The 26654-nt window shown below is 36.7% G+C and overlaps 1 protein-coding gene across 12 annotated transcripts in view; it reads right to left on the bottom strand.

Moving 5' to 3' along the window:
• Positions 1–26654, bottom strand: part of mybpc1 (myosin binding protein C1) — a 137208-nt gene that overhangs the window by 81238 nt on the left and 29316 nt on the right. For 9 of the 12 annotated variants that reach the window (XM_039761691.1, XM_039761693.1, XM_039761692.1 and 6 more), the window contains 5 exons: positions 21790–21834; positions 9465–9515; positions 5015–5053; positions 4192–4233; positions 3428–3532 (listed from right to left, as the gene is read on the bottom strand). In XM_039761691.1, the coding sequence (XP_039617625.1) occupies positions 3428–3532; positions 4192–4233; positions 5015–5053; positions 9465–9515; positions 21790–21834 (282 nt within the window). The remainder of the gene's footprint in view (positions 1–3427; positions 3533–4191; positions 4234–5014; positions 5054–9464; positions 9516–21789; positions 21835–26654) is intronic. The other 3 variants (XM_039761697.1, XM_039761700.1, XM_039761703.1) reach the window with 3 other exon arrangements.

The raw sequence follows: 26654 nt of genomic DNA, 5'->3' as shown, positions 1-26654 counted from the left end.
TATTGATAATGTTTAGAATGGTGCTGCAAGAACATCCATTGCACTTTTACTAGTTTTGTTGGCACTGGATCTAGGGAACAAGTAGTGGGCTTCATTTTAGTAATTAAAGTTAAGACTTCCTGCTCAGTTACAGGATTAAAATTATTAAAGTGCTGAATGCAATGTGAGACAGGGTCTGCTAAGCTAGTATTTGGTTTGTACTGTGATGCTGAGATCTGGGATCTTATATTTTTAATTTTCTCATTGAAGAAGTTCATAAAGTCTGTACTGCTAATATCTGTTGGTATTTTGCACTGTTGATCTGAATTCCCATTTGTTAATTTAGCCACTGCTCTAAAAAGTACCCTAGGATTTTTATTATTGCTATCTATTAATGTAGAATAGTATTCTGAGCGAGCTTTAAAGAGGGCTTTTTATATTTATTAACACTCTCTGTCCATGCAATTTGAAAGACATGTAGCTTTGTTGTTCTCCATCTGCGCTCCAGTTTTCGACACTCTAATTTAAGAGCTCGAGTGTTTTCATTAAACCAGGGAGAGTTTCTATGTGCTTTGATCACTTTTGTTTTTAGGGGAGCCACTGTGTCCAGAGCATCTCTCAAGGTCACATTATAATGTGATGTTAGCTGATCTAAATTGTTTTCCACGTTTACATTTGATGTTAACTGATCTAAATGGTTTTCCACAATTACACTCGACTTACTCAAGGTATCTATAAATTTTGAAGCAGAATTACAATCTAGATGTCGCACTGTCTTTGTTTTAATCTGCGAGCGCTGGCATGGGCAGAACTAAATCAAACGTAATTAAGAAGTGATCGGAAATAACTACATTTAATGGAGTAATATTTAAATTTTGAATTTCAACTTTGTAAGTTATAATTAAATCTAATGTATGGTTATGATTATGAGTTGGACCTTTGACAATCTGACAAAATCCTACTGAATTTAACAAATAAGTAAAACATTTGCTAAAAGTGTCAGTTTCCACATCAATGTGTACATTAAAATCCCCATCAGAACTACGTGATCATAATTTATAGCCAAATCAGACAGAAGGTTGCTAAATTCAGTCATGAACAATGAATATGGCCCTGGTGGTCTGTAGACTAGCACTATAATTGTGTTGGAATCTGTTTTAATATTTAAAATGAATGCCTCAAAGGATGTAAAGTTGCCTAAATTTTTAGGAGTGATTTGCATTTTGTTACAATGAATTATTCCAAGGCCTCCTCCTCGACCAGAATCTCTAGACTTATGAAGGAACAGTATCCATCTGGTGACGCCTCAGCTAGGGAACAGTGTCACATTTACTAAGCCAGGTTTCAGTAAGAAGACACAGATCAGATTTTGTACTTAATATATATCATTTACCAAAACAGCTTTAGTGCCAAGAGAGCGAATGTTCAATAAACAGCATTTAAAACTGCATGGTTCTTTCTGAACTGCTGATATATTTTTGTTTTAATTTGAATTAAATTTCTATTACAGATGCCCCTGGTGGAGTGTCTGGTTTTATCCCTTGGTCTAATTATACACCTTATTTTTGGTTATCAATTAATTTATGGTTTGTTTCAAGACTAAATTTACTGGATGCCCCACAACAGGGATTATGGGTAACAGCTTCAGGAAAATAACAGGTGGGATAAACAACAGCCTGTGATTTAAGATCACATGACTGCGGCCTGGATGGTGCTCTAATCAGTCAACCAGGCAGTTTTGCTGCCATATTTTGGGATAATACATAAGATCCCTCCAGTTAGGATGAAGACCATCTCTTCTGAAAAATCCAGGCCTTTCCCAAAAATCATCCCAATTGTTCACAAATGCTATGCTTTTATTTGCACACCAGGTTTCTAGCCAGCAGTGAAAGGAATGCAATCTGCTATAAATCACATCCCCTCTATACAATCTTGGTAAGGGACCAGATACAATTAAATTCCGACATTTTGTTTTAGCTTTGGTGCATAGAGATGAAGTTCGCTTTAATACCTCAGATTGCTGTAAATAAATATCATTAGTGCCGACATGCAGCAATAAGGTAGATACTTCATCGCCGGCAACACGGTCCAATGCGCCTTTATGCCAGAAATCTTGGCCCCTGCAAGGCACTTAACATTAACTGCTGGTTTAACATAGTTTGGAATTCTAACATTCCGCACTATGGAATCGCCAATTATGAGCACTTTATTATTCTCAGTTTCCACAGGCGCTGGAGAGCTGAGAACCTGTTCTGGGTCCGAATTGGTGACCTGGGTGCTGGGGACTAAATTTTGGATTCTTAGACCCCGTCTTACTGTTACCCACTCGCCCTGTGGCTGAATTGGTGCTGCTGATTTCGGCCTCGCACTGACTACAGTGGGACCTGGAGAGACTGAAGCGAATCAGATGTAGCCGAATTGTCTAAACAAACCGAGTCGATCCAATTTTCGGTTTGCCTAATCGCTATCAGATTCCTAACGCGGTCCTCCAATTCGCGTATTTTCCCGACCAACTCTAAATTAACTAAACATTTTTGGCAGGTGAAGCTATCTGCACTGTCGGCCGGAAAACCTGAGCTGTACATACCGCAGGACACACAACATATAAACGTGCCCTCGATGGGCAGAGAGCAGATAGAACTTACATTAAATGTTGAAGTCATCTTTGCCGTTTTTATAGGTGCTTCTGCGCTTTCCGTGTTGAGCTGAATCACCGTCGCTTTAAGTTTCCACCACCCGCTAAGCGATCGACTTTAATTTCTCACTGCCGGTTATTTCTACTGGTCAGCTGCCGGCTTTATCTCAGGTGAACTTGCTCGTGTGCTTTCAAAGGGCTACGTGCCTGTGGGAGACGCCGCCGCTCTCTGCTTCCGCTCGCTGATCCGCTCTCTGCTTCCGCTGATCCGCTCTCTGCTTCCGCTCGCTGATCCGCTCTCTGCTTCCGCTCGCTGATCCGCTCTCTGCTTCCGCTCGCTGATCCGCTCTCTGCTTCCGCTTAACCTGCTTAACTTTTGTAAGTAAGCTGTAAGGAATGAGTCTGCCAAATTTCAGCCTTCCACCCACACGGGAAGTTGGAGAATTAGTGATGAGTCAGTGAGTGAGTCAGTCAGTCAGTCAGTGAGTCAGTGAGGGCTTTGCCTTTTATTAGTATAGATAGATTAATCATTTTTATATGAATAATTTTGGGTTGTGGAACGAATCATCTGAGTTTCCATTATTTCTTATGAGGAAATTCACTTTGATATACGAGTGCTTTGGACTGCGAGCATGTTTCCGGAACGAATTATGCTCGCAAACCGAGGTTCCACTGTATATCAAACTGTTTCAGTATGCTGTTTATACTATACAAACACACTGCATGTAGCATTACTGTGGCAATCTTTAAATCTGAAAAAGAAGGAGAAGGATAATGAGGAAGAAAGGGATTAAGACTGAAGGTATGACTTACCTACAGTGACTGACCTACTCTGGGGCTTCTCAATCAGCAGAGTTGAACGCTGGGTGTTCTCATGCTTGTCGATATCATCAGGAGGGGCTTCCCCAAGAGACCATACTGCTCAGCAATGAAGAAAAAATGCAATGGTTATCATTGCCCTCTACACATCTTGTATTTCTGCAATGTAAACTAAATTGGCATAGCAATCATTTGGTTGATGTTCTTTTGCTACTGTGTTTAAAATAAAGAATACAATATATTTTTACATTTTTATCAAAAGAAGTATCTCATATTTAGAACACCACCAGTAAAACACTCAATCACCAAACTCATTATCTTAATCATAGAGTGTTTCACAATCAACAAACCAATGCAGAAATGATTAAAAGCAAAAAAAAAAAAACAACAACAAAACACACATGTCTTTGCGATGTGGGAAGTAACTGTTTTATCTAGAATAAACCAATAAGGAGACTGTGAGTGACTGGCTGGACTACAAAATGAGTCCAGGTCCCTGGAGCTGTTAGGCAACAGGGCTTACCAGTACATCATTATGCCATATAAGTAAAATGTCAACTATACTCAAGCAGCTCAAATGGAATATTTAATAGCATTTGCATCTGAGGATTTATGAAATTCTTTTTATTTGCCTCTTTCTCTCCCATGTTTTCTAGCAACTGATATTAAATTAGTTCTTTTTTATTAGTTGCACTATGTTTCTTAATAATAGTCAATAGACCCGAAGGATTCATTTAAACCATTTCAGAATATATTACCTGAGTCTTTTCTTCCTGTGCCCGACTCGGGGAGATTATCATCTAAATTAGAACAAAAAATGTACAGTATATTATGAGTGAAAGTAGAGTGAAGTCTGCAAATAATAGGACATGAACATACAGATGACTGTGACAACACGTCTATGAGGGATATACGCACTACACCAAAATTTGTTAGTGTCAGCTACAAAATAAATTATGTTAATATGCCACCTCCTACTAAAAATGATGGTAATGAATTAACAAATGAAGGTGTTGTTACCTGCCTAAATCAGTTTCTTTAAAATAGGAATATGTTATTTATGTTATAAACAATGATGGTAGATTTATAAATTAAACACACACATACAATAAATAAAAAAGATCCAAATAATAAACCATGTATTCCAGCAGACCAAAGGCCAATAATGTTATTTTGCAATTAACAATTAACCTATTGGTCTAAACAAATGTAATAGTCATGTAAGATTTTAGTTTGAAAGAAATGTCTCTTTTTCAGGTAATACTGCCTAACATGAAAAGTAAAAATGTTTGTTTACTCTTAATAATTTTCAATCTTCCCCGTTAAGCTATAAATTTCAACCTACCATGTTATTTAAAATTATTTTCTTAGCAGAAAGGTTAATTTGTGCTAAAAATAATGTTGCATTTAAAATAATAAAGAGCATGCTACCATTGTATAATAGATGGCTAACCTGACTCACTTTTCCATTTACTTTGATTTTGCTTCTGCTATTAATGTTATTCTACAATATTAAAACTTCCTTCTCTCGGAACTACAGAATTATTTCTTTAAAAAGAAAAACATAAATGGAACGCTTACTAGGAAGTTCAGTTTGCTTTTGACCAGCACTGACGTCATCTGTGAAGAAAAGCATAAAGAAAACTGAACCCTTTCTGCTAAAATGTGCAATAGAATAAATAAGGTAAAAAGCTGAAAAGGATTATGTTTCAAGAATTTTGCGTTTCAGAAGTGAGAGAAAATTCTGGATTCCAACACAAATAATAACCAAATGTACTGAAGCATCCTGGATAATAACAGTGCATGACAATTTGACATGGTGTCTTCTTTTTTCCTAGATAGCTGCTTGTGTTTTGATTTTGTGTAATATAAGATTTCTGCTATGCCTAGGGATACTAAAGTATATTTATTCTTTTAAAGTAGCATTATGTGTCTGATCTGCAATTAGGTGGTTATTTAAAGGGACTTTATAATGCCACCTCACTTGCCATTAATGAAATGTTCATACAACTTTACACAGCATTTTCTTTCTTCTTATCTTGCATCACAAATCAAGTCTGGAATTTTGACAATCTGGACAAGAGCACTACAAAGTTAAAAGAGACAATGGCATGTGCATGCCATAATGCATTTCAACATGCCTTGCATTGTCTGTGCAGATCGGGAGAGGGAATCCTAGTGCAGAATGGTTGTAATGTCTACTAATTTTGCATCCAGAAGAACTTAATTCCTAAATAATACCCTTGATCCATTCATCCAACCATCTGTAATAATATGTTCATCCCATTTGGGACTACAGGGAGACAGACCTAGAGACATTTTTGAGTTATTCTAGACAATGGTTTGAACTTTGACAGTTACATATCACCAAAAATTAAAGCATCATTTTACCATTCAGATAACAATGTCTGTGTGACCCTTTTTATAAAATACTGACCAAAATTATATTATTTTTAAGGACTCTTTTCTCATATTAAAAAAAAAAACCCTACTCTGGCTGTTGGCCTCCCTCTCTTTCTCTTGGGTGGGGATTGAATTGAATTTAGTCTTGTTAAGTTTTACTTGATTGTATGGAATGTTACTTGATTTTAATAAAATCAATAAAAAAAGAAAAAACACTGCAAATAACTGTTAGAACAAAGGGAGCCACCGCTAGCTCCTTAATTGTGTGATACTGCATTAATCTGCTCTTCTTTATTTATCTAACAAATGGTCATTCTCATGTTTCTATCTATATTGTATTGAATTCTCTAGCTAGTTTTGGGCAAAAGTCCCATTTTAAAGATTCAGTTTCTTGAGACTTGGTTCAGAATGTTCAGTAAAGAATTGAACATTTCTTCTTTACAGTTTCTCTAGCTTGATTATTTCTTTCTTGTGATATGAAGACCAAAGCTGTATTTACTATTCCAAATGAGGCTTCACACCTGGGTTAAATACACCTTCTTAAGCACAAACTCTCTATGAAAATAATCAGCTTTTTATTAAATGATAACAGGGGTTCCACTTTAGTTGCTTATATTGTACCGCCTTAAAAATCTTAAAATAAGCAAATCGGGCAATATTAGCCTGATAAACATTTTGCTTAACAGCTGGTGTTCTATTTCTTCTTTTATATTTTATTTCTTCCACTATTTTGCACCTGACGGGATTTAAGGTAACTGACCTATTGTCTTCTGCTTCTTTCCCACATTATTTTTCTGTCTAGCCTCTGTTTCCTTAGTTTGTAGTGGCCTTCACAAAGAAGGCTTTAAGGGTTTTTAAACAGGCCTACCTTTATTGTACAACTAAACGTTGAATTTTTCCTTGTTTATTTATTTATTTATTTATTTATTTTTTAACGGCTTTAAAATATTTTACAAGAAATGCTTTGCAAATCCTAAAACAATTTTTGCTAAGTCATTAGGCAAAGTTATGGAAAAAGGTGCATTACTGGCAATTTAGTTTTTATTGTAATCCATTTCCCTACATCTATAACACTATTATTTCCTTGACTACTTGCTACTGTAAAGTGTTTTGTGTTTTCATTCATTATTTGCTTTCTATCCTTTCTTTTTAGCATTCCTAGATTCACCTTTAATCAACTAATATGGCAGGCAGTGTGAAACAATGATAATAATAATACATTTTATTTATATAGTGTCTTTCCGAAGATTAAGGCTAAGGCTTTCAGTGTCAAATGCTGAGGTTATGTGTTTGAATCTTGCTACGGACACGGTGAAACTATGAGCAGTCGCTTCACTTGTGACTTCACTGTGCTCCAATTGGACAAAAAAGAAATGCAACAAAGTGTACCTCAGACCTTGTAAGTCAAAAGGTAATAGCCAAGTAATAAGCTTTCCTGTTACTTTTCTTATAAAGTTTATACAACTGTCTTTTCATCAATAACAGATTATTTTTATATTATTTACTTGTACTTTAAAGAGAATTTTAGAGTTTTTTTTAGAGAATTATTGTTTTTGCTACTTTTTCATAGCAAGTAACACACCAATAGCTCAAATAACTTCTCTGATTATTATGTTACATGTTACATTTCCATCCTCATCATTTTATCCTTCTGTCACCATACTTAGATAATTGATTCTCCTTAAGTCTGTTCAAGGGTTCTAATGTGAATTTTATATATTTTACATATTTTATACAACATGAACTTTTTATACTGTATATTATTAAAATTAAAGGTCAGACTATGATGATCCTTCTATATAAAAGCGGTCGGGATTGTCCTTCCGTCCCGTGAGTGCTACGCAGGCGCGGAGTTTCACACACGCCCCGTCCATTTTGCAATGCACGATGGGATTTGTAGTTTCGTTTTTCCAGGTAAAAGATGATTTTCTACTCCAGACTGTGCGATATCTTCTTCTTCTTTCTTACTATATAAAAGCGGTCGGGATTGTCCTTCCGTCCCATGAGTGGAAAGCGTAGCGGTATTCCGCTTATCACAGACTTACTACTTGCAGCTTGCAGTACGAAGCGACATGATGTGAGCAGAGTTCTGGTGCTCCCATTGTTCCCTTGCTTTTGTGCGTGATGCGCTGGAAAAATAGACAAAATTATGTCTCTGGAAATAATTAATGTTGATGGAGTACAAATGCCTCACTGCGTAGTAAATATCAGGGGGGTTCAAAAGGGCGACCTCAATATAGAAAAAAAGTTAAAATTTCATCACAAAAATAACAGAAACTACGAGTATTAAAGAAATACCGCTCAAATGCAATATAATCAAATTAATGAATTTGTATAAAATGTCAAATTGATCTACATATTGAATTGCCTTAAGAAGTGGTCAACTTAACTTTAAGTCGCTCGCCTTAAAAATATTTGTAAATTTAGAAACAGGAAGCTTCAGTTTTAATATGACAATCAAATACTATTTCAAAACTTCTGGTTATTATTGTGTATGGATATAGCTATAATAATTATGCTGGAATGACAGGTCATATGTATTATATCAGCTGTAAAAATTAATATTGCACCACATACAATATACATATTTTAATCTCCACATGTAGATGTACAGTATATAAAAGGGTGCTAGAAGCTTGAACTTTAAGTTGAATTTTTCTGTATATCACTAAAATTAATGTATATCCAAGTTTATACATACTGTAATGTTACAGAAATGTTTAGATACTGTACTATACATGTAGATGGATCTCTGTAGCATTAAAACAGGGACACATACACATTTGGGGTTTACATGTATACAGTAAATTATACATGTATGAAATGAATACAACAATGAAATATACATACAATTTGCACAAACACATAAAATCTGAATATACATTATCCACACTTGTATGTATAAATTATCAGATGAATTGACACAGTATGTACCTACTACTTTATAACACCTGGATTGATTTATTAATTTATCAAATGACATAAGGTTATGATTCTCAAAAAATTTACAGTAACACTTGTCACACATTTGCGCATGGGAGGCAGCTAAGGGGCTTGAGTGACAGCAGTTCCGGGACCGAGCCAATGGAAGTAGACCTTACCAGCTCCAGCCCCTGTGATGTCACGTCCGGGCTCGATCAAATGAGTGAAGAACACGTGCCCGATCCTTAAGACCTCACTTCCTGTCTTCCCCTTTAAAAGCCTGCCCTTTTCCCTTTTCCCTCAGTCTTGTTTTGGACTCGTTTGTATGCACTTCAGTGCTGTGTATTTTCATAAAAAGAGCGACTTTGCAGCCAGGATACCAGATTATATGGGTGGCTGCCCCAAATCTTTATCCGAGTATGTCTCGTTATTGTGACACATTAAAGGCTGTTTTTATGGTAAGTGAATTAAGATTTATAACCATTCACTTGATATGTTAAATATCTATACAATAGCTGTAGTAGAAATATCTGAAAGTAAACTTACATCGTAATTATACTGATCAGTATGCATGTATTTGTATTATGTGTATATTTACAATATCACTTGCTTATGTGAGTGAGTACTATATTGTCTCCTTTTGTTTTTGTCAAGAGAAAACTGTTATAAATCAAAATAGCATACTAGATGGACTTCATTTACCAACCTGATGGAGGCTGTGGAGATGGGGTACTTGCCGCAAGATCATCCTCTTTATCTGTAATAAAGTTGATGATTCAAACAGAAACTAACTTGGTGAACATACAATACACAAGGAACAAAAGGACAGCAATATACAGCTGAACACAACACAATCAAATGGGAAAAAACAGAAACACGAAAGATGTTAATGGTAGCATGGAAAAGCAAGTATGCAATGCATCATCATAAGAAAAATCTTTATTTTTATTCTCCGGTGTTCAACAGAAATAATCTTTTTTGAGAACATAAAAATAAAAAATGCAGGCAGACATTAAATGCTTCACATATAATTCCACATTTATACTTCTATTGACATAGCCTATACAATGAATTTCCAGTTGGATGCGCGTACTGTAAATGATGGTTTAGAGTTAGACAAGTAGAATTTTCTTTTAATTGTTACATGAAAAATAATGAAATTTGAGCAAACAATGGGGCTTTATTTGTATTGTGCACTTTTGTTTACATTTCTGTAGGCATTCAGCAGCAGGTAACACCTTAGACACAGGTGATCACTTTGTTTCCAACACCTTAGTTGTTAGGAAAAAACATAAAAGTTTGGAAATATAAGAGAATATCACAATAGAACACTTTTTATTGTGTCCATAATCCTTTACAGTTCAAATTACCCTCTTTTATTATGGATTATATTAATACACCATATCAATTTACATTACAGCCAAATTCATCAAGTACACCTGTCACTGTTGTCTGTTTGATGGTTGGCTATATACTGCATACGTTACCTGATTCTTCTGCTGTGAAAAATGCTGCCATCACAAGTATTTATTGGTCTGATTTGATTTTTGACTTGATTGAATCTGATTTCAAATAACTTGAACAGACTATACCATATTGCTAAGCTCCAAGGAAGAAAATTCTTGAAGAATACATAATGTCTTGGTGTGGAAAGATACACCTTACTATGGTCAAAAGTATAAGAAGATAAGAAAAATACTCTATGCCTGTTGTTGTGCTTTAATACATTTTCAAACATAAGAAACATTTTGAAGAGAAAAGGCCATTAAATCCAAGATACACCCTGTCCTGAAACACTACATGTAAGGAAGGAACTCAACCCCTGATAGAGGACCAGTCCATCAAAAGTCAGACTCATACAATAAAAGTATAACTGTTAAACACGCACACTTCGGGATGTGGCAGTGTAACTGGATTCTCTTTTACATGGGCAGTGCTCCCTTTACAGATCATCCCTAATGGGCTCTTGTGACACATATTCCACACAGTGATGAAAGCAAGTGTCATAGCCAGTCAAGACATAGATGAATTATATCTGCACAAATGACTAATTAGGCTTCACACTGTGGGAATGCCTGCTCTTCATGCTCCATTTGAGACCAGCTACAAGAGGATAAAACTTAAGAAAATCTATGCAATCCGTGAAGCCCTTAGAACTATGAGACAGCAGAATTAGCCAGTTTATCTAAAAAACAGTCAAAAATTTAACAGGTCCCAAGGTGCTACTTTCAATAACATTATTAAATATCTTCTTCCATGTATATAATATGGAGTTTGCATGTTCTCCCCGTGTCTGCGTGGGTTTCCTCCGGGCGCTCCGGTTTCCTCCCACAATCCAAAGACATGCAGGTTAGGTGGATTGGCGATTCTCAATTGGCCCTAGTGTGTGCTTGGTGTGTGGGTGTATTTGTGTGTGTCCTGCGGTGGGTTGGCACCCTGCCCAGGATTGGTTCCTGCCTTGTGCCCTGTGTTGGCTGGGATTGGCTCCAGCAGACCCCCGTGACCCTGTGTTCGGATTCAGCGGGTTAGAAAATGGATGGATGGATGTATATAATATTCTCTGATTGAAAATTTATTTTTTACATTTGTGCTAAATTTATTTTTAGCCTCCTTTCGCTGTATCCTTTAAACCGTGTTGAAGAACTTTACAATTTACTGTATAATTTTGATCAGGATATGTGCAGTCGATGAACCTACTAGAAACCCCACTCCATTTCCCTCAAGTCTTTTTTGGACATACAGTGTATGTTTTTCACGGCAAACCCTCACTTATCATTATCATTATTTATTTAAAAATTTTCTGCTACACTTCTGAACATCTGTAATCTATACTAATAAAAGGCAAAGCCCTGACTGACTGACTGACTGACTCACCACTAATTCTCCAACTTCCCGTTTAGGTAGAAGGCTGAAATTTGGCAGGCTCATTCCTCACAGCTTACGTACAAAAGCTAAGCAGGTTTCATTTCGAAATTCTACGTGTAACGGTCATAACTGAATCCTACTTACATACATATATACCAGCCATAGCCTGCAGCTCGGTCGCCATGTGAGGCGGAGTTGCGTCCCCCATCACCACGCCTCCCACGTAATTGAGTGCCTGCCAATATAAGGCCGTCCGTCAGCAGCAATCCAATAGACACGCTGCCGCTAAATATTCGCCGGTGAAGGACTGTGCTTATGCAAGCGAAGATGAGATGGTCCTGGATAGACTAGTGTTTGGCACAAACTCAGCGAAAGTGCGAGAGAAACTTTTAAGTGCCGGGTCTTAGCTAACATTAAATAAAGCTGTGGACATCGCAAGATCGCACAAGATAGCACAAGCACAGCTGAGAACCTTCGATGCATGTACTCCGAGCGGCTCACGTGAACTGACTGTGAACGCAGTACGCAGACAACAAGCAAGAGCTCCAAAGAGCACTGAACAAAAAACGCATTACACAATTGTGAAGGCAGCAAAAGAATATGAAACGAGTGACGCATACAAGCATAATCATAAGTGCAGCTACTGCGGAAACAAAGCACAGGGTGGAAAAAGTCAATGTCCAGCTAAAGGAAGACAGTGCCCTTTTTACTACATTGGAGAAGTTTGGGTTTGGCCCGAACATTTGTGCATGGATTAAATTACTGTATACTAACCCAGAAGTTTCAGTTTGCATCAACAACATTTGCTCAGACTACTTTAAACTAGAACGTGGCACAAGACAAGGATGCCCCTTGTCACTGCTGCTGTTTGCAATTGCCATTGAACCACTGGCAATACATTGTCGAAATACTGATCAGATAAAGGGGATTAGCAGAGAAGGACTGGAACAGAAAATCTCATTATATGCAGATGACATAGTACTGTATATATCAGACCCAGAAAATTCTGTGCCTGCAGTCTTAGCAGCACTCACAGAATTTCAAAAGATCTCTGGTCTCAGAATTAATCTGAATAAAAGTGTACTCTTTCCAGTGAATTCTCAAGCATATAATATTAGATTGGATACCCTACCTTTTATCATTGCAGAAGAGTTTAAATACCTCGGGGTAAACATTACAAGTAAAAATAAAGCTCTATATCAACAAAATTTCACCGTCTGCATGGAAAAAATTAAACAAGACTTGCATAGATGGTCAACCCTTCATCTCACACTAGCTGGAAGAATTAACACTGTTAAGATGAATATTCTTCCTAAGCTTCTTTTTTATTTCAAAACATTCCAATATTCTTTAGGAAATTAGATTCAACAATAACCTCATTTATTTGGAATTCAAAACATCCACGCATCAAAAGAGCGACCCTACAAAGACAAAAGGCAGAAGGCGGCATGGCTCTACCTAACTTCCAGTTTTATTACTGGGCAGCAAATATACAGGCGATAAGAACCTGGACACAAATAGAAGAACATCCACAGGCTTGGACCACAATAGAAGTAAAATCCTGCAGTACTTCTTTGTATTCCTTGCTCTGTGCTCCAATAAACACACGCTATCGGCAATATACAACTAACCCAATTGTGCTTCACTCACTTAGAATCTGGAACCCATGTAGAAAGCATTTTAAGACGGAGAAGCTTCTATCTGTGGCACCTCTGCAAGAGAACCACCTCTTTCAACCTTCACAAACATATGCAGTTTTTAATATCTGGAAATAATTTGGAATTAACTTGCTTAGAGATCTTTATATAGACAACGTCTTTGCATCCTATGAACAATTACATTCCAAATTTAACATTCCAACTACACATTTCTTTCACTATCTTCAAATCAGGAACTTTGTTAAACAGAACCTTCCAGATTTTCCTCATCTTGCACCCTCATCCATGCTGGAAAAATATTGCTCAATCTCAATGGCAGACTCCATCTCTACAATATATAAAATCATTTTACAATCCCTCCCTTTCAAAGATCCAAGAGGACACTGGGAAAAAGATCTCTCAATTAATATATCAGAAAAGGAATGGAAAGTAGCAATGCAGAGAATTCACTCGAGCTCCATATGCGCAAAGCATACAATTATACAACTCAAAATTATATATCGAGCACATCTGTCTTGACTAAAACTCTCCAAAATGTTTCCAGGGCATGATCCAACCTGCGAACGTTGCAACCAAGTTCCAGCCTCACTGGGTCACATGTTCTGGGCCTGCACCAAATTAACATTATTCTGGACAAAAATTTTTAATTACCTCTCAGGCAGCCTTGGGCTCACAATCCCTCCTAACCCATTAACAGCTGTGTTTGGTGTTCTTCCAGAGGGTCTTAAAGTGGAGAAAGACAAACAAATTCTGATTGCATTCACTACACTTTTGGCACGTAGACTTATTCTAATAAACTGGAAAAACCCAAACTCTCCTCTTTTAAGTCAGTGGGTAACCGATGTGTTATATTATTTGAAATTGGAAAAAATCAAATACTCAGTTACAGGATCCGTTCAGACTTTTTTCAAAACATGGCAGGATCTGATCAGTAATATTTTAAAAAAAGTTCATGAAGCACAGAGAATTTATTAATTTAGGTATGTTTACAAGCCTTAAATTTTATGCCGTTTGGCTTGCTCTCTCTCTCAGGGATGGGGATCGATCTGTTCTTCACTTAATTTTTCTTTTTGTAAAAACTTGATTGCTTTGTATGGATTGCAATAAAATTAATAAAAAAATAAATAAATAAAGGAAGACAGTGTAAAAAATGTTGTAAATTGAACCACTTCGATATAGTTTACAGGACTGGGATAGGTAAACCCGCGCATGCAGTGTGTGATGTCTCAGATAAAGAGGAAGACGAGCTGTTTATTGATGCAGTAAGAGAGGAACAACCTTCTGAAGCTGAACAAGCCTATGAGGACATATCAATAGGAAAGTACGGTGTAAAGCTTAAGTTTAAATTAAGTTCATAGACACGCTTCCACTGGCGTTTGTCATGCCTATGACGAATACGATATTCGTGAGATACAAGTTTAATGAGAAGACACAGGGTATAAACGAGACTTTTGATCACTTTGTAACGGAGTTAAAATTGCTGGTGAAGGACTGTGCTTATGCAAACGAATAGGAAAGCAAGGTGTAAAGCTTAAGTTTAAATTAAGTTCATAGACACGCTGCCACTCCCGTTTGTCATGCCAAAGACGAATATGATATTCACAAGATACAAGTTTAATGAGAGGACGCAGGGTATAAACAAGACTTTTGATCACTTTGTAACAGAGTTAAAATTACTGGTGAAGGACTGTGCTTATGCAAACAAAGATGAGATGGTCAGTGATAGAATAGTGTTTGGCACAAACTCAGCAAAAGTGCAAGAGAAACTTTTAAGTGCCGGGTCTTAGCTAACATTAAGTAAAGCTGTAGACATCGCAAGATCACACAAGATAGCACAAGCACAGCTGAGAACCTTTGATGCATGTACTCCGAGTGGCTCATGTGAATTGACTGTGAACACAGTACACAAACAACAAGCAAGAGCTCCAAAGAGCGCTGAACAAAAAACACTTTACACAATTGAGACGGCAGCAAAAGAATATAAAGCGAGTGGCGCATACAAGCATATTCATAAGTGCAGCTACTGCGGAAACAAAGCACAGGGTGGAAAAAGTCAATGTCCAGCTAAAGGAAGACAGTGTAAAAAATGTGGTAAATTGAACCACTATGCTAAAGTTTGCAGGACTGGGAAAGGTAAACCCGTGCATGCAGTGTGTGATGTTTCAGATAAAGAGGAAGACGAGATGTTTATTGATGCAGTAAGACAGGAACAACCCTCTGAAGCTGAACAAGCCTTTGTAGACATATCAATATTGAAAGCACGGTGTAAAGCTTAAGTTTAAATTAAGTTCATAGACACACTGCCGCTAAATATTTGCAGGCAAATCCACAACTTAATACCGGGAATGCCTGTTAAACATCTTAGATTCACGAGTACCAATTTGGGTAGTGATCACATCGATGAATGAAACCTGTTATCTTTACAACGGTTGACAACGAAGATGAGATGGTCAGGGATAGACTAGACAAACACGGAATGTAACTTGAACACAACACATCCTCCAAATACGAACCTGATTGAAAGAAATAATGATAATCAAATCTTTGATGACAGCAACACTCATAACAGTGACAAAACAATTACATTGACAATCATGTTACGTCATTTTTAAAATGTTTCCTTTTCTTTTTCATAACTTCTTTAACACACTACTTCTCCGCTGCGAAGCGCGGGTATTTTGCTATTACAAAATATAGTAACAATAGGGATTTTGCCAGTCACCTATTTTATTATTATCTAACTAGTTTGGTTATTATGAGTAATATTTTAGATATTAGAAACCCAGTATGTTTTTTTCAGGGCCATCTTTTCAGTAGTTACTTGCAACATAGCCCACTAATTGTGTATATTAAGCTAATTCTGCACATTTATTCATGAATCCATTTGGTGCCTTGATGAATGACCTATTGGAGCACCATATTAAAAAGATTTTTTTTTTTATTTAATTTCAAAAATGTTCTGCAATCTAATGAGGTCAAATGTTTTTGAGACTTTCTTATAAAACTCTAATATATGAGTATGAGAAGATGACCTCCTCCTTATGACCTTCTCTAAACTGATGAAGCTACCTTTCCATCAGATAGTTTAAATCACTGGTGTTACAGTGATCTGTTACACAAATGAGGCTAACTTGCCTGTAAATATTAGCTCCTTGCACTGGACTAAGTTTATCAGTGTGCTTCTTTTTTAGGTCTTGCCATGCACTTGTTTGGGTCTTCATAACCCCAAAAAAACATCAGTAAAGTGCTTATTTGTGTCTGTGATGTGACCTACTAACAAAATTTCTCTTTGGAGTGGTCTGAGGTGGCTTATCTGAGACACATTTCTGTTGAGATTACATATAGTATTTAGTACAAGATTAATATGAAGGATTCACAGATAAGCTTTTTTAACATTATGTCAATATGCCACACTGCACAGAGATGAATTTTTTTATATAAGTGTTATGAAGACTAAAAGAATCCTTGTTACTAAAAGAAGGTCTTGTTACATAACAATAAATGAGTAATAGATCAATTTTTGCAGTACCTCAACTAAAGTGTTACCGATATATTTTTAAAGAATTTTTTTTAATTACTCCCCTGTACAAAATTGTTTTAGTAGTTTGATATACAGTATCAGTTTCAAGATAAAGTTAATCTAATGATTTAATATTTTTAGGTTGCTATATTTTTTGGTGATATTGTCGAACAGTAACTTCAGTTTCTGCCTCACCACTCTAGGAAACTACGTTTGACACATGGCTGTGTTTGGAATCTGCATGTTCTTCCTCTTTCTTCATTTTCCTACTACATTCTAAACATGTGTTAGATTGCTTGACGTAACTCTAAATAAGTTAGCATGAGTACATGCTTGACTGTGATCATCTTTGGAGTGATGCTTCATTAAGGACTGGTCCTGCCTTGTACCCAATACAACAAGGATAGAGACTGACTCAGGAAATGGATGAATGAAGGTGTATTACTTTATACAGTATTATGTATAAGTTCTTTAGAGGACAGGGTACATTCTACTATATGCCATATACTTGTGAAATTAATTTGTAAAACAACTGAATAGGTAATTTTTTTACATCAAGCTTTTTAAAAATGTAACAACATCAAAGTCTCTCAGTTATTGGATTTTCAATTATTGTCAACTTGCATTACATTGTAAATTTGCCCTGTTTTTAATTCAACCTATTTAACCAGTGTACTGTTCTACATTTATGGATAAAATGAAATATAAATATACTTTTTGTTTTACTAACTGGTGATGCATTCTTTTCTGCTGTAGTGGCACTCCTACTCAATGACATGTAATAGCTAATAATAATAATATGAAATCTGAACCTTTTTTCTAATCTGTACTTCTTCAGCTGTTGTGATCTACAACAGAATGACTACATGTTTAAACCTGTATCAGATATTCTGTTGGAAGTGATGCAATACTAACACACCATACTGAATGAAACTGTACCTACAGGATCTATTGTACAGGAGTTTTATGTCAGATATCTTGCTCTAGAAAAAAAGTCTGTTGTAAACAATGGATTTAAAATTATGTCACACACATGCACATGGGGGACAGTTTACAGGCTCAAATAGTGTTATTTATCAGTCAGACCGGGGATTGGTGCTCACAACTGATCCTCTCTCCTCTTGTTTCCCTGCAGTTCAGCCATAGGCCCTGCCTCTCAGTGACATCATTACCAAACCACCCACTAATATCATTTCTGGCGAATCCTGATGACATCACTTCCAGTACCCAGAATTCATCTTCCTGCCAAGTCAGTTCCTGTTCCGGCCGCCCTTACTCCACTTCTTCCTCCTATCCACCATATTTATAGAACAGACTCATCCTGTTAGTTCAGTTCAGTTGTGAACTCTGATCTGTAAAGACATGCTTCTTTTATTTTGCTCATTTTTCAGTATATGGGGTGGCCATCCCCAAACCTTTTTTTGCCTACTGCCTTATTTTTACCACAGTGGAAAAAATTGTAAATGCAATACAATGAAAGACACTTGATTAATGATCCCTATAATAACTATATGTCATGTTAAGTTACATTATACTTTTCTTAGATAAAGGATATATATTAAATATTGTCAAAATGTAGTGAATTTAAAAGAAGGAATATTCATCAGACAGACCATGGAAGTACATTGTCTGCATTATTTCTTTTACACAAGTTGTGAAATAAATTGCGCAGTTTGGCATTGGTTAATATGCAGAATTTTAACATACTGTAGCTAAGATAATAACTCAATTAAATATGCTAGTTGGCAATAAAAATCCTGATCTTCAGTTCTCTCTGAATCGGTTCGCAGCTGAGTGTGAAGCGGCTGGGATGAGAATCAGCACCTCCAAATCCGAGACCATGGTCCTCAGCCGGAAAAGGGTGGAGTGCCCTTTCAGAGTTGGGAGAGAGATCCTGCCCCAAGTGGAGGAGTTCAAGTATCTCGGAGTCTTGTTCACGAGTGAGGGAAGAATGGAGCGTGAGATCGACAGGTGGATCGGTGCAGTGTCTGCAGTGATGCAGACTCTGCATCGGTCTGTTGTGGTGAAAAAGGAGCTGAGCCATAAGGCAAAGCTCTCAATTTACCAGTCGATCTACGTTCCTACCCTCACCTATGGGTAGTGACCGAAAGAATGAGATCGCGAATACAAGCGGCTGAAATGAGTTTCCTCCGCAGGGTGTCTGGGCTTTCCCTTAAAGATAGGGTGAGAAGCTCAGTCATCCAGGAGGGGCTCAGAGTAGAGCCGCTGCTCCTCCTCATCGAGAGGAGTCAGATGAGGTGGCTCGGGCATCTGATCAGGATGCCTCCTGGACGCCTCCCTGGTGAGGTGTTCCAGGCATGTCCAACCGGGAGAAGACCCCGGGGAAGACCCAAGACACGCTGGAGGGACTATGTCTCCCAGCTGGCCTGGGAACGCCTTGGGATTCTCCCAGAAGAGCTAGAAGAAGGGGCCAGGGAGAGGGAAGTCTGGGCCTCTCTGCTTAAGCTGCTGCTCCCGCGACCCGACCTTGAATAAGCGGAGGAGGATGGGTGGATGGATGGCAATAAAAAGTGACAAAATGCAAAAAATGCAGACAACTGTCATTAAGGTGTTTAAAAACACACTTATAAACACACTGAATGCAATCTATAATAACTCTGAAGGCTAACAGGTTCAGCCACTAAATGCACAACAAAGATCAAAGCTAAATGTTTTTATGAATCGTCAGAATGGCAACAGATCAATCAAATTATCTGTTCAGTGCCACGACTAGAGAAATTAAATGTCTTAATATGCATTTACCTGTTGCACTAATTAAATATTCTGTCAAGTTTTGATGTAACATAGCACTTTGTAAATTACAACAAGTTAGTATTCACAGGAAAGGATTATGGGGTAAATATTACAAACTAGATATCCTATTATGCCCACAAGGATAGGGAGCCAGAAAGGATTAACAGAACTATGAAATGAAACTATAGTATGTGCTTCCGTAACAGTATGAGAAAAAGCAGAAACAATTTCAATTAGCACAGTTCAGCCCAAGTCTAAGATCAAGAAAACTTAGAAAGCCATTCAAATTTTAAAAGGAATCCATCAAAAAAAGCAGAAACTATTAGTGATGGAGGTCCATTCCCTTTAAACAACTACAAGGATGTTTAAAAAGGCATTGGTTATAGGAATTGACTACTTTACTTAAAAAAAAACAAAACTCTTGGACCTCAAACAAACTACTTCAAGAGTAGCTAAGTATTAGGTTGATCAGATCCTTTAGTGTAAAGGAAATGCTAATTGGAAACTTGCTTAAACTAACTAAATGCAGACATCACTTACTGAACACAACAGGTAACATCACATGTCACACTGTATGAGTAGAGTTAAGTAGCATGAATTTGAATCTCAAGCTGCACACACTGTTTTTAAGTTTACATGATTTCATGAAACATTCATGAAATTTAATTTAAGAATGGGTATAATGATAATATTTATTAAACATAACTAAATTCAAACTCTCTGTTCATGCTGGTAAAACATTTATTATAATTTTCTGAAAGATAGGTTTACAGTTAATAGCATAACTTTGAGAATGCACTAGATTCAAGATAAATGCAGTTCATAGAGCATTTTTGTACATTTAAGGCTAGGAGTAATTTGTGTTACTTCAAATATTCAACATAGACCTGCTTTTTTATACTATGTAAAAGGATGCAAGTATTGCCTAGCATCCTGGCTCTGACAGATGACATTTCCTTACCTGGCCAGGAGGCCAATATAATGAGTGGATAATAGGAGAGTGCCTCCAAGGGCCATGTGTTTCCTTGGTATATTTGGTGGTAGCATCTCTCTGACAGGGCACTTGTCTAGACATTGACTGGGTTGCATGGGAGTTGTAGTTCCAATGTACTAAAGATGAGCCTTCCCTGTCACAATGAAGCCCAGCTTCACCCAGAAGTGCTTTCTGGATACATTACTCTTATATTGGAAGAACTCATGTGTCAGCGTGCTGAGGAGATCCTCTGTCTCTGCCAGGTGAAAAGATCTGGCAATGAAGTAGGGGCAAAGTTTGCCTGAAGATGATGTAGAGTAGAGTGGAGTGGAATGGTGTGGTGTGGAGGAGAAAGGGACTAAAAGAAACGAACTGTGCTGTGCCGTGTTGAAGGTAATTGAATAAAATAAATTATCTTTTGAAACTGGTATAGTTGTGGTCTTGTTTTAGGGTGCAGGAAACCCCTCTCATCTAAAAATGGTAAGTTATAACAGGAGTACAACATCTTATTAATTACAGTAATTATTATTAAATATTTAAATTCTTTCTAATTGACATTACAAACTTGTCTTATACTTAAGCTTTTCTGACATGAATCTGATCATTGAGTGTATGTTGTTTCTGTCATATATTTTATTCACTTTTGTGCATCTTCTCTTGCATGTAACAGTCAGGTACAGTGAATTTGACAATTAATAATCATGTACCTGTATACTCTGAAATAACATTTCAGTTACTTCCCTTATAAAAATCTATTTCATTTTGTTGCCTAAACAGTCAATGTTTGTATATTCGGCCTGTTTTTATTCAGCAAAATGGAGATGTGAACACTTTCTTTTTAAGCTAAAAAGTTGCCTTAATTTGATCTACCAGTTTAGTACATTTGCATGGTATTGTACAAGGCTGCTTTCATATTAACATTTCACTCACAATCTTATTTTACAAACTTTACAGCTTACTTCACAATACTATTTTAAAATGTTAACTGTTAAATAGAGCCACTGTAAAAAGGAGCAGTCACATACATGCTCAAATATTTATGGTTAAAACTATTTATTTTAATATATTTCATAAGCCTATGCCACAATAATGTTTTATGTTTTGGGGGTTTCAAAAATATGCTATTATTATTCATTTTAGTCAATTTAGCAGATGGTTACATAATACAGTAGTGAAAATAAGGGAAAACAAATTAAAATATAGGTGATTCGTAAATGGAGAGTTAGTTCTTAGGTAACAGATGAAGGAATGATTTACTTACCAGAGGTGCTAAAAGGTGCATCATCCTTTAGCTCTCCTGCTGGCTCTGTTCAGCAAATACAATGTTATGACAAAACTTGTGATAAACCTATGAATAACTGAAATGCATGAGGCACCCAATTTAAAATAGTAAAGTCTGATCAGGAGAATTGTCAAACAGTACTTTAATATTTTTGACTTTTGCTGTTTTCCATAAATGTTACCTTTAAAAATGATTTAAGCAGTCCTTAAGAAGTAGAAGGATTTGGCAAAATAATACTTCGACATTAAGATCCTAATTTAGTCTCAGCTTTGACTAACTTTAAAAAGGTAAAATAAATAACAAAAACATTCTCTTTGTAAAACTTTTGTGTTACATGAGCCTAATACGCACACCCACACTTGACCAACTTAGTATTACCATTCATTCAAACCTGCATGAGGTCGAGATGTGAGATAAAAAAAGAGTATAGGTATTATCATCATATGGTCTTAAATCCTTACAGACAATGGAAAGTGTAAAAATCCTCACAGAGTGCTTGTGCCCAGAGGGGACTGGGCGGTCTCGTGGTCTGGAATCCCTACAGATTTTATTTTTTTTCTCCAGCCTTTGGAGTTTTTTTGTTTTTTGTTTTTTCTGTCCACCCTGGCCATCGGACCTTACTTATTCTATGTTAATTAATGTTGACTTATGCTTATTTTTTATTGTGTCTTCTATTTTTCTATTCATTTTGTAAAGCACTTTGAGCTACATTTTTTTGTATGAATATGTGCTATATAAATAAATGTTGATTGATTGATTGATTGATTGATTGATTGAACTGAGTACCGAATCTTGGCCCCTGGAATCAGAAGCAGCACTACTGCTACTGTATGTCACTGTGACATGCTCTACACAAGCAATAAACACACTATAGGATCTTTTTAAAACACAATTCAAAATGAAATGAACACCTTCATAAAAGCATTACTCTGTATCTAAGGATTATGTAGCATGTAACTCTACACCAAACTGGCATCCAGATCACCCCCTTTCATTCATTGCCACTTTCTGATATGGATGGACAATTGCATGAAAACTCCAAGAGGGATCAATGCTTTTCAGTCTAACACAAATTTTCACCTGAAGGCAAATACATATCAATCTATCTGTAGTATATAACGGTAATAATAGAGGGGAGCTAAGCCCCCAATAAATAAATGGTAAAGGCAGAGATACTTCTGGTTTGGACAGCATGTTCCAAAGATAGTTAGTTACTAGGTAATCAATTTTTAAAGTGTTCAGTTATTTTTGACTTATCCTGTATATTACTCTATATTATGGTAGAAAACTTTGTGCCAAAGCCTAATTATGTGTAGCTGGAGTCACATTTCTGACCTCATACTGTACCTTTTAACATGTTCTGCAAATTAGAATATACTTTGAGTATTTGACTGTCTATGCGATTCCAAATAAAAAAAAAAATTGTAACTGTGCATAATTTATTAACATATCTTTAGCTTACAGGAAAATATTGGCAATGGTTCACTAAGCTAAAAGGAAATGGGAGAATAATGTACAGTTTTGAAAGCAATAAAGTATAAAAGCCACTGGACAGAACCCCGGCAAGTCTTGTTTACTCAATTTCAGAAAGACAGTTTAATACTGTATTTTTTAGATTTATTTTTCTGTGAAGACCACTTATTTACCTACCCTGCTAGTGCAGAGTTTATAGAAAAACGCTTGAATGTCTCCTGTGTGCAGCCACTTACTTGAATTGTTAATCATTGCTACAAGAAGAAGATAGACTTCAACATATTGTATATTTGCATGCACTGTTTTATAATGGATGTCCTTCATGAAAAAACTGAATAAATCTGTGATTTGGCCATTAATGTTCATTATGGAAAAATGTGAATTTACCCCAGTCAATTGCACAATAGTACTTCTTTTGGTACTGTACTTAGACAGCATGTGTTCATTGTAACCCCAGATCAGTAGTTCTCAAACTTTTTGAGAAAAAAATGACTGTACCTTCCTCGAGAAAAAGCAGCTCTAGGTCCCTATCTCTTATTTTCTATTATAGCTTTCAAATAGGAATAGGTTGAATTCTGTGACATTATGAATAAACCTTACAAATAATAATACAGACATAGCCAACATGTGCGTAGGACAACATAAAACTGCAGCATAAAATTAAGTGACGCTCCTTCCATCCATTTTCCAACCAGTTGAATCCGAACACAGGGTCACGGGGATCTGCTGGAGCCATTCCCAGCCAACACAGGGCGCAAGGCAGGAAACAATCCTGGGCAGGGCGCCAACCAACCTGCAAGACACACACACCCACACACCAAGCACAAACTAGGGACAATTTAGAATCACCAATGCACCTAACCTGCATGTCTTTGGACTGTGGGAGGAAACTGGAGTACTCGGAGGAAACCCACGCAGACACGGGGAGAACAGGCAAGCTCCACGCAGGGAGGTAAGTGAAGCTCCTTGAAAATTCATTTAGAATTAAAAGACCTCAGACAATAGCATATCTCTTTGTCTTTTTCTGATAGCAAAGCCAAGTTCGCTATGTTTAAAGTACATCCTGTATTGAGAGATGAATAGATGCACCAATACAAAATCTAAAGCATGAACAGGGCGCATGAACTATAGTTGCTTCTGAAAACAAATAGGAGCATCATTCATTTAATTGTCATTTTAATATCTTTTTAATGTTTTCTCCTTTTCAAATAATTAAACATCTAAAATGCATAAGAATAACTACCGTAGCCTGTGAGGGTGTAATGATACACCAATCTCAAGTTAATTTTATTTTTAAATATGTAGATATCGGTTATGAACTAGGAGTTCTAAAGCACATAAACCGAAAAAGGTTGCAAAAGCACTTCCAATGATGTCTACTAGAGTGGAAACGTCATCAAAATCCACAGCTAGACACAAAAGGGCCTTGAAGAATCTTTATAAAATAAAAAGTTTATTTGTACAAAATGCTTTTTAGGATATTTCACATTCTTTCTTTTCCTTTAGATGCACTTTGAGATATTTTTGAAATTTAGTTTTTAAAGTATCTTTAGTTTTCCCCATTTTGGGGCCTGCTAAGTCAGATGCCAGCAGGTTATATACGTGTGACTACCTGGATTAAAGTGAGACACTTCTGGGCTTGCCATTGAAGGTCCTGAGCTACTCAGATAGTCTATTTGGAGGCCTTTTACCTTTTCACTATGGCCCCGACTAGTGTTGGATCAGTATTAAAATTTTGATTTTGGTATTGAGACAATCATTTGGGTGTCACTACTGGTCTAGCAAATACAAGCAATACAAGGTGCCATACCCTCTTGGAGCAGGCCATAAGTCAACGGAAGGTGATGCGCAGTCCCCCATGAAGTCTACAGCATGTCAAAGCAATTTCTGGGTTTTTGGCAATGGAATCTACATTAGGTTGAAACATATTGCTTCCATGTGGCCTTCATAGCATCACAACTTTCTCACGTACAGTATATCTTGCATCAAAGAGCACTGTGTCAACTAATGTTTAATTCTGGTACTGACAGTATACCAAAGTACTGGTACCATGCAGTTTTTAAAATTAGGCCTTTTATTACTTTTTCAGCACTGGTTTACTGCACAACCCTAGTCCTGATTCCAAATCATAACATTTTTGTGGCAAATCCCTATGATTTCAAACGTAGTATGTTGTCAACACAGAAGAACACCCCTGTCAAATTTGGTTCCTGACCCAATACCATGATTGTAGTTAAAAATGTGTGAAAAATCCTTGTACATTAGGTTAGAATCTGCCTCCCTGTGATCATGTATAGTAAAGCTATTCCAACTCCACCCCTGAACAATCAAGTTAAATTAACATTTCAAAATTCATGGTATTCATTCACCTGTTTCCAAGGGTGGGGTGAGCTGTAGCAAATCCAGAAACTTCCTCATATTAGAACCTCATTGTACACACATAACCATGGTACCTAATACCAGGACCCTTTGCAGTTACTAAGAATCAAGAGAGCAAACTGGAGTTATGGGAGTAAACTGACAAAAGTATCCCAAGCAAACTCCACATAGACGAGGTGTTTTCTCCCTTTCCAACCACCACCAAATTCCCCCTTCCAAAGTCTGGTGCAATTCTTGTGAAAAGAAAGAAAGCTCTCTTTTATTGTCAGTAAGTGTTTAACTGTGTAATAATTAAGTTGAACAGTGTTGTATGCATGCAAAACTGAAAGTATATGCATAAAACCAATATGGTATTCACATAACACCAATATACTACACACATGAGTATAAAGTGAGTATAGCACATACACTACATATATCATATGCCAAATACAAGCAATCCAACAATATGTGCACACAAAAATATAGTTTTTTTAAAACCAATATATGAACCAATACAGTAAATACAAAAACATTACATATTACTTTTGCACAAGAACCAATATTAGATATGTGCAAACCAACACAAGGTCATACTCAAATCGATAATGTACACATACAGTACATGCTGACATAGTTCACATGAAATAAACCAATATTAAAAATATGGAAACTGATAGTAAATTCTCATAGACTGACAGTATGTATTATTTTTATGGACTGTTTGGCCTCTCATAGTTCATGATGACAGCTACTCTTGCATTTTTCACACGCCATTCCTTAATGCCATCTGCACATTCCCCCAGTATTTTTCATAGGCTCTGACATTTCGTTTGTACTGATACTGTAGCTATGTGTTGTTGGCTTAAAAATATTAAACAAAATTAGACAGATTTCTGTGCCCTATGGTGGGCTGGCACCCTACCCGGGGTTTGTTTTCTGCCTTGCATCCTGTGTTGGCTGGGATTGGCCCCTGCAGACCCCTGTGACCCTGTAGTTAGATATATAGTGGG

The sequence above is a fragment of the Polypterus senegalus genome, chromosome 8 (assembly GCF_016835505.1).
Source record: "Polypterus senegalus isolate Bchr_013 chromosome 8, ASM1683550v1, whole genome shotgun sequence".
In the NCBI taxonomy this organism is placed as follows: Eukaryota; Metazoa; Chordata; class Cladistia; order Polypteriformes; family Polypteridae; genus Polypterus; species Polypterus senegalus.
This window is presented reverse-complemented; position numbering and strand designations above follow the sequence as displayed.